Source organism: Misgurnus anguillicaudatus, chromosome 20 (genome assembly GCF_027580225.2).
Source record: "Misgurnus anguillicaudatus chromosome 20, ASM2758022v2, whole genome shotgun sequence".
Classification (NCBI taxonomy): domain Eukaryota; kingdom Metazoa; phylum Chordata; class Actinopteri; order Cypriniformes; family Cobitidae; genus Misgurnus; species Misgurnus anguillicaudatus.
Genome location: NC_073356.2, coordinates 28,273,681 through 28,285,860, shown reverse-complemented (window position 1 = coordinate 28,285,860; position 12,180 = coordinate 28,273,681). Strand labels below are relative to the sequence as shown.

General features: G+C 37.6%; 1 protein-coding gene across 1 annotated transcript in view; it reads right to left on the bottom strand.

Moving 5' to 3' along the window:
* Window positions 1-487: 487 nt before the first annotated feature.
* LOC129454960 (fibrocystin-L-like) overlaps window positions 488-12,180 on the bottom strand; it is a 35,411-nt gene continuing 23,718 nt past the window's right edge. Inside the window, exons 44-65 of the mRNA XM_073858731.1 lie at window positions 9,525-9,679; window positions 8,945-9,071; window positions 8,685-8,803; window positions 8,322-8,451; window positions 7,900-8,070; window positions 6,616-6,719; window positions 6,390-6,513; window positions 6,178-6,299; window positions 5,868-5,958; window positions 5,529-5,674; window positions 4,986-5,097; window positions 4,451-4,567; window positions 4,150-4,372; window positions 3,822-4,054; window positions 3,541-3,705; window positions 3,255-3,412; window positions 2,972-3,071; window positions 1,956-2,345; window positions 1,717-1,868; window positions 1,261-1,407; window positions 981-1,134; window positions 488-711 (exon numbers count right to left, since the gene is read on the bottom strand). Of these exons, the coding sequence (XP_073714832.1) occupies window positions 488-711; window positions 981-1,134; window positions 1,261-1,407; window positions 1,717-1,868; window positions 1,956-2,345; window positions 2,972-3,071; window positions 3,255-3,412; window positions 3,541-3,705; window positions 3,822-4,054; window positions 4,150-4,372; window positions 4,451-4,567; window positions 4,986-5,097; window positions 5,529-5,674; window positions 5,868-5,958; window positions 6,178-6,299; window positions 6,390-6,513; window positions 6,616-6,719; window positions 7,900-8,070; window positions 8,322-8,451; window positions 8,685-8,803; window positions 8,945-9,071; window positions 9,525-9,679 (3,464 nt within the window). The remainder of the gene's footprint in view (window positions 712-980; window positions 1,135-1,260; window positions 1,408-1,716; window positions 1,869-1,955; window positions 2,346-2,971; window positions 3,072-3,254; window positions 3,413-3,540; window positions 3,706-3,821; window positions 4,055-4,149; window positions 4,373-4,450; window positions 4,568-4,985; window positions 5,098-5,528; window positions 5,675-5,867; window positions 5,959-6,177; window positions 6,300-6,389; window positions 6,514-6,615; window positions 6,720-7,899; window positions 8,071-8,321; window positions 8,452-8,684; window positions 8,804-8,944; window positions 9,072-9,524; window positions 9,680-12,180) is intronic.

The window sequence follows — 12,180 nt, the reverse complement described above, 5'->3', positions numbered from 1 at the left end:
AATAGTTCCTTTTGTGCTTTGAAATATGCATATTTGTAATATTATTATATTTTTTTACTTTATGGTGAATGAGTGACAGGTTCATGACCCTGCAGGTGGAGTATGAGAATTAAACAGATTATTAGAACAGCACCTGATTTCTGATTTCCACTTTTATCTTGTCCAAAATAACAAACACCACAAGCATTCTGCTCATTTTTATTGGGGATATACTGTTAGGCATATAAATATTAGTGATTATAGAGAAATATGAATATCTATTTAAATATCTAAGTTAAAATATATTAAATTTTCTTTTGACAAAAATAGTTTTCTGTTTGCCAGTAATCATTAGAGAATGCTGTCTAAGCTCTCAGAAATAGCTTAGAAATCATGATTATTAAATAAATGATTGTATACATGATTAAGAGAAAATAACAGAGATATGTGTATTAATAATTATGAATTTTTAGGGCTAACAAAGAAAGCACATTGTAGATTTCGGGTTCTAAGTTTCTCTGAACAGGAGGAGTAAAGCAGTTAACAGCACAAGCAGACACACAGATGGTGATGAGATAGATGGACTGGAGCTTGCGGTGTCAACTATAGGAGCAGGAGTTGGTACTTGAAGACCTGTAGAAGTTGTGCTCTGTGGAACTAGGAGATTGACAGTAAAGGATCTTGAATGGGCAATCCATTTACTTAGAGTGAATGATAATGTCATGTCCATTCCTGTAGAAAAATATATAGAGAGAAAAATAAGTGATAAGTAATGGTTACCCAGAAAAGGACCCAAATTAACACTTGTCAAAGCAAGTTAAGTGCAGAATTAGCACGGTAATTAAGTTACGGTATGCATCAGTTGGCTGGTAACTTTTTTAGGAACTGCAAAATAATAGTTTAACTGTGCAGATGATTATCCAAATATTGCTGGGATGATTTAAATCAAAAGACATGCAAACTAAAAGGCTTGTTTCTTCTAGTGAAGTGATTTCACTCACCAGAAGTTAATATGCTGAGGTCGGTGTAATTTGCCCAGCAGTCACTGAACAGGATGGTGGTGTTTCCAGAAAGTCCCTTTGTTGGATTTCCATAAGGATCTTTAAGTACAGCTGAGATTGTTAGACTCGTCACACCCACAGACACACAGTTACCCTGAAAACAGACATGGCACACACCATAAATATTGTGGAATTAATACAAAATGCTGTTTCCTAACTTAAGGTGAATGGCAACAGTTGCAAAAGTAGGATTGGTGCTTTGCAAAAGTCCTGTTCTTACCTCTGCATCCACAGCCATGATGCTGGGCTGCACGCTGAGGGGTCCAGGAAACAACGCAGCCACCGGTTGGACCACAATTATCAGTGAAGACACTGTGCTGACTGACACCGCCTTCTGGTCTTCACGGGTTACGTCCTGAGTGGCCACCTTATAAATAATTACAGGTAAAATAAGTAAAACAGTGTATTGTAAAACAATTTATGACATCATACTAATCTATATGGTGCATTATATAGCCCTTTTGTGCTTCATATTACATTTCTTGGAGTATAGGTTAATTTTGAACTTGTTGTAATATATGATATAATAGTCATTCTGCATTCAAAACCAAATTCAATGTAATGACTTTTTAATAGCTACTAATGTCACTATTTGAATGAGTAATTTCCCAGTGCCTTGCATTATTATAAAATACTGTATGAAATGCACCATTAGTGAGTTTGATAAATATCTTACTTGACTCCAGGATGGGTCACTGGATGAGGGTGGAGGGGTGATCATGTTCAGGGAAGAAACATTGAAGCCGATGGATTTACTTAGATTGCCTGATACAGCAGCACGGCCCAGTTCATTAGCAATGCTCTTCAGAACCGAAAACTGCTGGTCATCTTTACAGAGGTTCATGATGGTGTTTTAGGCATTGTAAAGTTATCTTACATTTAAATTGATGCAGAATTGACATTGTTTGGCCGTACCAGTGGTGCTGGTGGTGCTGTTGCTGCTGGTGGTGTTGTTTGTGTTGTTTGTGTTATTGGTGGTGATGGTCTGGATTGGTGGCTGACTGATCTGAATCTGAACCGTCAGTCCAGTCGCACGCCGTCTTCGTGCACTGCTGCCCTCACGGATGATCTTGGTGATTCGAATCATATTCGGTGGTACTTTGAGGAATGCAGCCAGATTTCTGACCAGATTAGGTCCAAAGAACTCTGCCTCAGTCATGGCCGGGAGGTTGAAGGACACAAAAAGAAGCGGAGAAGTGCGGATCTGGACCGGTTGTGAACCACGTAGAAGTATGTAAAACATATTGTAGTCTGGGTCAAAGAAGTTGGAACCCTGATCAGAGTCAAAACTTGGAAGATATTGACCTAAATAGAGTAGAGAGAAATCAGATGAATGAGAATGAGAAACGCTATTGTGTTGTTCAGGTAGGAATATTTTTATATTGAATAATTGATTTGAAAAATGCACATAAATGCTACAAATATCTTGGTACTGTATGTGTACTATGGTGCCATTTTGCTTTGATGACAGCATGCACTTGAGCAGTCATGAACTCCACTAATTTGTACAAAGATTGTATAATAGTCTGTCAGTGTCACAATTTGGCTTGTTTAACTAAACCATGCAGAATCTTAAATGTTATATTTATTTTATGTTGTACCTTTTTATTTTTGTAATTGTAAATTATTTGAATCAAATAAAAATCTCTTCCAAGTAGGGGTGCAAAGCTCAGGAATTTAGAAAATATTCCAAGTTGGAAACTTAAGGTATTAAAGATTTCTTTTTTTGTACATTTTTAGTAATTTATACAAATACAAAATATGTTGTATCACATACAAACATAGCTTCATCAAGATCTGATTCATCCTCAGTTGTATTCCACAATTCCCATTTATTCCCGTGTAATTTCTATGGAAAGTTTCCAAAATTCCTGGAATTTGCAACCCTACTTCCAAGCCTGGGAGAGCTGTATTAATCTCTATTACTGTACCTGGATATGTCGGCTCAAGCGGTGTGTAATCGGTGTGAGCTGCATTCCACTGAGCGTTAGTTGGAGCAACAAAATTGTCGTTTACATACACGTCTAACCGCTGAGGATTTGAGTAAAATATAGCCACCCTAACAGCCTCTGTAGAGAAAAGAAGTGCAGGTTAATGCATAAATCTACGTGATGTTTTAAACCTTTGGAGAAAATTCAGAATCATATTTTCATAACTTTAGGAAACATTTCTAGATGCTTTGTGTCTATTGTAGTGTCTATCTAACAGACAAACCTCTGTAGTTTTAGCGTTTAGCATCATAAGTCTCAGCTTCTGTGGTGTTGTGCTGGTGAAATAGATATCAAAGGATTTATTGGTGGCCACAATGCTATGAAACAGAGAGACTCTCTTCTTACAGGCATAACCTGTACACCAGCTGTGGTCTTGTGGACCTGAGATAAGAGAAATAAGTAAGTTTAAAATGAAAGAATATTGTAACATTCACAATGACAACTAGATTATTTGACTGCATCTTGAGATAATTGGACATTTAAAATGGAAATGTGTTAGTTGATTATACCATTTAGTAAATCTACATATTTGTCCCCCAGGATGGCCACAGGTGAAAGACGTCTTGTTTCTGTGTCTGCGTCCATACTTTCAATAACCAGCATCTGATAATTCAGTCCAAAGCACTTGTAGCTCCGCCAGGTGTTCATGTATGTACAAGAGTCTCTGATCACACCTGTACAGGTAAAACACACACATCATAGACAGACATGTTTAATGCAACAGTGATAAAATATTGCTTATGGTTCTTATGGTTCTTGTATGTAAATAATGAAGAACTCTCAGGTTTACCTTTATTAGGAGCTATTTGATTGACAGGTATGCGGCTGCCGTTGAGAGCAGTGAGCATGACTTTAGGGATGCGGTAATCACCCAATCCATGCCGCGCGTCTCCGTTCCACTCGTACTCTGAATACGGCACCACTGCTCCTACTGCACCCAAGAAACTTCCATCCAGATCCTTCAACAGAGTCTTCTTCTTAGCATCACAATCCATGTCCACACAGGCTGATGGGTTCACTTTACTAAAGTAAGAGCAAAGCAAAAAGAAAGAAGGTAAGAAGTATAATTTTTTCAGTCACCTGTACATTATTAATATTATTATTATTATTTGAAATGCCTGCAATAACCAGATGTTGTTAAAGCGATAATTGATGAACAGTAAGCCTTCACTTTACTGAGATCAGGGTTATGAATGAATGCTAGAGATTCTTCATTGCTGTCTATCTTAGAGATCCTCTCAACACTGATTGGATGTTGTAGGTCCTCATTTCCTGGGTTGGTCATGAACATGTAATTTCTTTCAGTGGAACACACATTCCTGAACCCAACAAATGTTGTATCTAGGGACAGGAACATGATGATTGTCAATGTTCCAGCTTGTAACCAATTTCATATGTGAATTTGGAGATGTGTCTCACCAGAGACTGTCATTAGACCGGCTATGGCGTTGTAACTCGTTAGTCCAGTATGAGATGCCATTGGTGCTTGGTTGTGGTCAGATTCAAACGTCGGCCAGCAAACTCCAGACCTGCCACCTGTTGTACACAAAAAAATACATCAGTTATACAATACAATTAAATGCAGTGTTGATTTTGGTAATAATTGTAGGGGTGGTTTCCCAGACAGGGATTAGTTTAATCCAGGACTAGGCCTCAGTTTAATTAGGAAATTTAATAAAAACATTACTTGTGTGTATTTTGAGGCAAAACAAAGGGCACTGATGTATATGTTAGTGCTAGTTGTTTTCAGTTTGGACAGCTCTTACTTTATTTTAGTCTAGGACTAGTCTAATCCCTGTTTGGGAAACCGCCCCGTATAGACCATATTTTATCTTAAATGTTCCCCAGTTTGCTATGAAGCAAAAGCATAAATGAAATCAATTGAAAATTATATAAAAATACATACATTTGTTGTATTGTTTTTGTTTTATCAATTATCTCTATTGTTCTGTACCTTTAGGGGGTCGTGGAGCTCTGTGGCTTTTGCTGAGTGCAACGTAGGTCTCAGTTGTTGCCAGTGTGTCCAAACAGTTAAAATCAGGGCTGCTGCCCACAATCAGCACATCCTGAATAAACAAGAAAGTTATTCAAGCGGGTGTGCAAACTAAACATTAATATTCCTGATTACATTCAGAACTATCTACCGGTAGTTACAGTAACTTTGCCATACTGGTTTACTTTTCATTGCCACTACGAAAATGTGATCAAATTGAAATAATATGATGTGATAATATTTTGTGGATCCTTACCTGTACACGGACGGTTTTATTTGAGTATGCATGGCTGATGGATGTAGGACGGTAGATTATAGGCATGATTCCCATTCCATTATCAACCAGGGTCACATTAGAGATGTACACATTCATAGATACTTGTACGTCAAGAGAGGACACAATTTATTTTTATACAGCATAATATGTGTCGAGATATAAGGCGTATACGACACTATACACTTTACTGTTGATAAGCTATAGGATACTAAATACAGATGTCATACTTGTACGTAAATGCCAAAATCAAAACTCTTCCAGACGGTGAACCCCTGGATTTGAGAGCAACCAGCAAGTCCGTCTTTATTCATGTAGACTCCATACAGACCACCGTGTGCTTCATTCTCACTCCATTGAGCCACTGAACCTGAACCTTTTGACATATTAATAAGCTTTTATATTGTAGAAGCATACTCACAGCACTTTTAGTAAACATTAGTAAACATTTACTAATGTTAACAAACACAACCTTATTAGTACCAGTGATTTTAACAACTATGACTACTGTACCTCTTCATGAAGACCACCCATAATTTATGAAACAAATACACTAGAGTCTCATATACCTGGGCAAGGTTCTCCATCAATTCTGTATCCCACCCGTTCATAACCAGCAACAATATTCCCTTCAAGAATCACATTGGTTGCTACATTAACCTAAAACACAAACAGTAATTATTATTTATGTAGTTAACGTCTGTCTTTAACTCTTAATTTCTCTCTTTAGCAATTAATAAAATATATATAAAAAATATATCATATCTTTTGTGGAAGGGAGTGTGGGAGTAAAAACTGTTTTTTTTTAGGATAAGGTTATAGCTTACATTTCTGTACTATGGTATGGACATCACAGTATTTCTTTAATGAAAACAGTACCTCAATAGCTGCATTCCATTCAGCGTTCATACTCTCCGCTGCGCCATTGTAGGATCCTGGCCACAGTGTCATAGTAACCAAGTTTCTCCGGAGAGCACTGTTATCACCCCATATTCTGATTCCTAAAGAATGAAAATTGTTAAGGAGAAAATCAATTTCAGCATACTCCATTCAATTTATATTTGCACTGAACAGTATAGCTGCCATTGTACCTTCTCCAACAGTGTGATGGATCACGTTGTCATCGATATTCAGTCCATCTGTTCCAAACACCCCAATAGCAGGAGCAAAGCCATCATGGAAAGCACATCCCTTTATGTAGGACTCATTAGCCACCTATTAAAATAACAATTTGGTAAAACAATGTTAAACTATTTCTAAATGTAATCTAAAGGATAACCTCCATCAGGTGTTAGAATGAAGCTTTTGTGTTCTCACATCTCCCAGGTTCAGAAACGCCAGAGAGTAACGTGGATCTGATGGGTCGTTCCATCCCTCCTGTCCTGTGTGGTAGAACTCAACGTTTCTGATCTGAGCTTTTCCTGTAACACAAAAAATCACAGATGAGCTTAAGTTTTAGTTACTGTACTAAAGATGTACTGTAAGGATGGTGTCAAATCCTGCCTAAAGGTACCCTCCCAAAGAGCTCAGCATGGGTGCCCAGTGGGTTTCAAACATAATACTTAAAAAGAGAATATAGTCTTTTTGTGAGTCTCACCCCATGGCGTCAATATTTGACGACACTTGACCATGCGTCAATATGTTGACGCGGAGGGTATACCTTTCGCGTCATTTTTTGACGAACTGGGGACTTCAATACTATTACGTCCGTTGCATTCTCTTTTCCTATTTTCTTACCATTTTCGCGTCGGTTTAGGGTTAGATTTACATAATGACATCCCTACCCAAACCTAAATCTAACCCCAACGCCAGGTGACAACTGTTTAATTTCGCGTACCTAACTCTAACCCCAACGCCAGGTGACAACTGTAGGGTATACCCTCCGTGTCAACATATTGACGCATGGTCAAGTGTCGTCAAATATTGACGCCATGGGGTGAGACTGTGTTACGTTATACAGTGTTTCGTTTTTCCCGTCGTAGTTTTGTTCAACTTGTTGTCAGCAAGTTTCTTCAGCAAGTTTGTTATTTTGATGAATCTGGTTAAAGTCTTTGTGGTGGTTTGTATATTGGGTGGTTATTGGGTTCTCTAATTTATGTATAATTTGTTCATGATGTTAAAAAGTGCAGTTCTGCTTTTTGCTTCATTAGGTATGCAGTGTCTGTCTCTCCCCTTCTTCTCCCCCTCTAAGCTCAGAGGACCCCAAAACTCATCCCTAAACTGTATATGAAATGCTAAATTCTGCATGTACAAAGAATCTGGTCTTGTTTGATATCATTTGAAATGTCTCAGTGCAAGTGGCACAATGGTCTCACTCTTATACAAATATAATTCAATTATAAAGTGTAACAATAAATTAAGCAAAGTACACTCAATGTTTAGAGACACCTCCCACCTTCGGCATGTAAACCAATCACTCATTAGGTGCTGCCCCCTGGGTCCACAAGATCCAATCACAACCAAATTCCTATCATGATTACAATGCTTTGTTCTCTTTAGATATTTAAGGAAAGTTTGCAAAAGGTTTGGAGGGATTTTCTATCTTTAGCCAGACCTCCTCCTCCCTTTTGTGAGTTTTTGTCAGTTTAAGTTGTTTTATACCTCTGTAAGTATTTCTTCCTGTGAAGGTTCCCACCAGTACTCTTGCTCCATAAGACTGTGTGTTCATGGCTGGATACTCCTGTCCAATGATCTTGATGTTTCTGGTCAGCAGACCCACATTCCCTGCAAGCTGATAGCTTCTAGAAGATCCTGGCACACTATACCTTTGTCCTGTATGAACACAGCCATATTGAGAGTTACATTTCCCTTACTCATAGTACTAGCAGTGCCTAATCTTGTTATATCTATATTGTTACCAAATTATAAAACACAAAACTATATTCATCAAAGACAATGATTACACTAAATTATACACCTCCTGTTTGCAACAGCAGCTTATCAATTGGCCATTGTGGATTTAATAATTGTCCAAGACATAGTCCTAGTCCTGGGCTAAAAAAGTTTCAGTGCACAGTACAAACCGATGTGTGTGTATGATACAGGCCGGTCCAGGATCAGTGTGAGGCCATCATCTGAGACTGCACTTATGGTCCGGATTTCTGTCTGCCATGGGTCATAACTGGTGGTGGACAGCAGAATCTGATCTCCAACCTGAAAGGGAAAAAAATGTCAACACAAAGCTTGCATTGTTTTATGCGAACAAAGAGGAAAACACATTTGAAGTAAACCGTATATGGAGAGCACATTGATTTATGTTATACTATAAGGTACTATTTAAATGTTCATGTGTTCATGACAGTGACTAAATTAAGTAAATTCTTTATCCTTTTATTGTTGTCTTAGGCTCTTAAGTGCTGTTTTGTCATGTTTGATGAACGTCTGACCTTCCAGTCAACAGTTTCCTCCAGAGAGAGAGTGTTGTTTCCAGCCTGGACTGTGTTGGCCAGCTTAGTGTGAGACACATTGTGTGGCATGCCATAAAGATCAAGAGATCCAAACACACCTGGAAAACAGCAGTTTCTATAAATATCAGCATGTACACCACTGCAACTCTCTTCAATTTCTCTATGAAGACCCTTGACATTACTTAAATTGAATGTGATTGCATATCTGAAAAACTGGGTTATCTCAATAGCGCCCTTACCCAGCACTTTAGACCCTTGGTTTATTCCAGGCAACAACCAGTCAGGTGTGAGATGGTTTCCTCTCAGTATGATCTGTAGTTCACCTCTGAATGGTTGATCAGGATATCCAGCAACCAGATGGCCACCCTGAAAAAAAGGTAATAGTTTATTTCAATAGTCCACTTTAGATATTTTACTGACTGTAAATAACTTCTTGCCAACTACCAGTCAATAAAGTATTGATAGATTGCCCGCTTAAGATCTGCTAATACAATACAAATTGTGATGATCCCCCAGCAGACATGTAGTTACTTAAGTGGACTATCAAAATTAAGTTAAATTAGTCCCTTTATTTACAGTAAAAATATGTAAAATCGTTAAAACTATATTTAATTACCAAGAAAGAAACACTGGATTAGATATTTTAGACTTGAGAATGTAACTTCAATATTTATTAAGAGTATTTTATGTACTGTTACTGAACTTTTATTTTGTCACTTGTTTAAAGTATAATGTTTCAGTAAGTTAATTTATTACTCTGAAAATGTCCAGTTGAAATAAATGGTAGGATGCAATTTGGTCTATACTGTATATTCCTACCTGAATGGAGATGTATGTGGCATTCAAAACAACGTTGTTATATTGAGAACCACTGATGTTTGCCGTGCCATTATTTGTGTCTGGAATCTCCAGAACTCCAAATATTGTCAGCTTGTTCAGGGAAGGAATTTCAATGTCTACGATCACACACTTCCCTGAAAACATGAAAGAAAACAGGCAAAACACTAGTAAATTAAGATGACAGCTTCTTCAGCTCACAACACATGCACTGCATATCCGTACAACACAACCAGATAGAGAAGCGTACTGCAAATCCTTAAAACAAAACCAAACTCTGGAACATTCTGCAAATCCACACAACACAAAAAAATACAAGCAAAAAATTGAATTATGTAAAAATGACCCAATCTGAAAGTCTATGGGGAAAATTAATGGGCTTTTTTGCGAACCAGTGCCTCCCTAACTTCCGCATTGGCCTACAAAAATACGTCATTCCTGTGGCACCCCGTTGTTTCAGTATATAAGGATATGCACATTTTCAGGCTCCCCTGGAGTTGAACATTTGATTCTTGCGGTATTGGAGTCCGTTCAGCTGTTCTCCGGGTCTGGCGCTAGTGCCCAAAATGGTCCCCTGCTATTGAAAAATACTAAGGGGACTATTTTCGGATGCTGCGTAATATCATTGCGCCTCCTGCAGCCATGTTATGACAGCAAAGTCCTTGATTATTAGGCCAGAATGAGAGTATAATTCCTAGCCATATCTGCCTAGAAAATCACAACTTTTCATTTCCATCGATCTTCGTACACGATGTAACTACAGAAGAGTCAAGTTTTAAATAGGAAATATATCAAAACTCTTTTTTTTATTATTTTTGAGCATGATGCTAATGGTCTAATCAGATTCAATTGATTGTGCTAAGCTATGCTAAAAGTCGTAAAGGCAGACCCGGAGATCAGCTCAATGGATTCCATAACGATAAGAATCAAATGTTTAACTCTGTAAAATTACCATATTTTCAAAAAAAGTGGAGTGTCCCTTTAAGGTCTGATTCATGCTAACTCACATTGTGGTATTTGTAGTCCTTATATGGGGCACAAGCATTAAGGAGCAGGCCCTATTGTTTTAGGCACTTTGGGTGCCTTAACATGCTTCTTCTGCCATTAGGACCATGCAAAAGTTGGAACACAAATTATAGGTTTATGTCATTTGTCGTTTTTTTTTTCTGGCCATGATGGGCTAAATTGTAAAATTAAATAAAATTGCTGAATTGTAGCCAGGGTTTCCCAGAGGATCACATTTGTTATTTTTCAGGTTTAGTTATCAAAATGTTTGTTATATCTTTGTGTGATGTTCTGTGGATTGTGGCTTTAAAACTTTATGAGGAATCATTTAACGAATGTTTATACACATTGCCTTTCATTTTAACTAAAAAATATAAAAAAATGCATTGTCAGTTTTGTCTTCATTCATCACTTGAAAGACAATTTTAGTCACTTTATCAAAAAGTTGTTTCGGTGTACTGCTTGTGTTATGTGGATGTGTAGGATGAACCCAAATGCAGACAACAAGGGGTTAACTCAGGATATTTAATGAATAAAACAGAAAACAAAACCCACGAGGGGGCAAAACAATATAAACAGGATAATTTAGGACTGAAGGAGTGAACACTAAACTGGACAAGACACAAGACTACACACTATAACACTAAACAATAAACTAGACAGAACACTAAATATACAATAAACTTGACTTAGACTTGACTTGACTTGACTTGACTTGACTTAGACTTGACTTGACTTTAACTAGACAGTGTACTCACAGGAATGATACACAATCCACAAGCACAGGACAACAAACACAAGGATCTTAAATAGAGGACAACTAATGAGGGCAACAGGTGACAGGAATTAAACAATAATGAGGAGGATGACAAGGGAGCGGGGTAAAAGAGACAAGACACTGGGAACACGTGGTCCAGTAAATCAATACTAAGACCACGTGAACCCACATAAAACATGGGTCTGTCATGATTCTGCCACAAGACAAGATTAAACAAAGGACAAGATGGCAGAACCATGACAGCTTGTGAAATAAAATAAAAGTTAACCATTTGTTTACTACCTGGTCCTGGCCCCCTCCCACCGATGCACACACACTTCGACTATCAGTCGACTATAGAAAGGTTTGACAATTCTGATTTAAATTTGTAAATCCTTAGTCTAGGACAACCCTAACCTGTATGATGGAAAAATGCTTGCTTGCATTTCATTTACCACAGACCGTGCTTCTACTGTCCAGTTATTTATTTCATATCCAGTTTCAAGTTACTTATTTTGAATTCCTTTTCACACAGAATAATAAAGTATTATTACCTTGTCTAGTTACACTAGTTTACTGTTTACATGTATTTAAATGTGCCAACCCTCTCTGAGTCTGTGCCCCAGCCTGCCCTCCCATGAAAAATTGTCTAGACCCACTCCTGAATGCAGGTGCTTTTCTGGGAGGCACCATTTAGTGATAAAAATAAATGCAAGGGTTCACCATCGCTGTATGTATACTGTATGCACCTATATTTATTTACTTGCAATTAAAAAAAACACATTGACTTTAAAATTCTCATTGGATAAATGCCTGTGTAATTTAAAATTTAAATGTTTCTTGTGAAAAGTTTATTTTCTATTTTAGGTTTGAAGC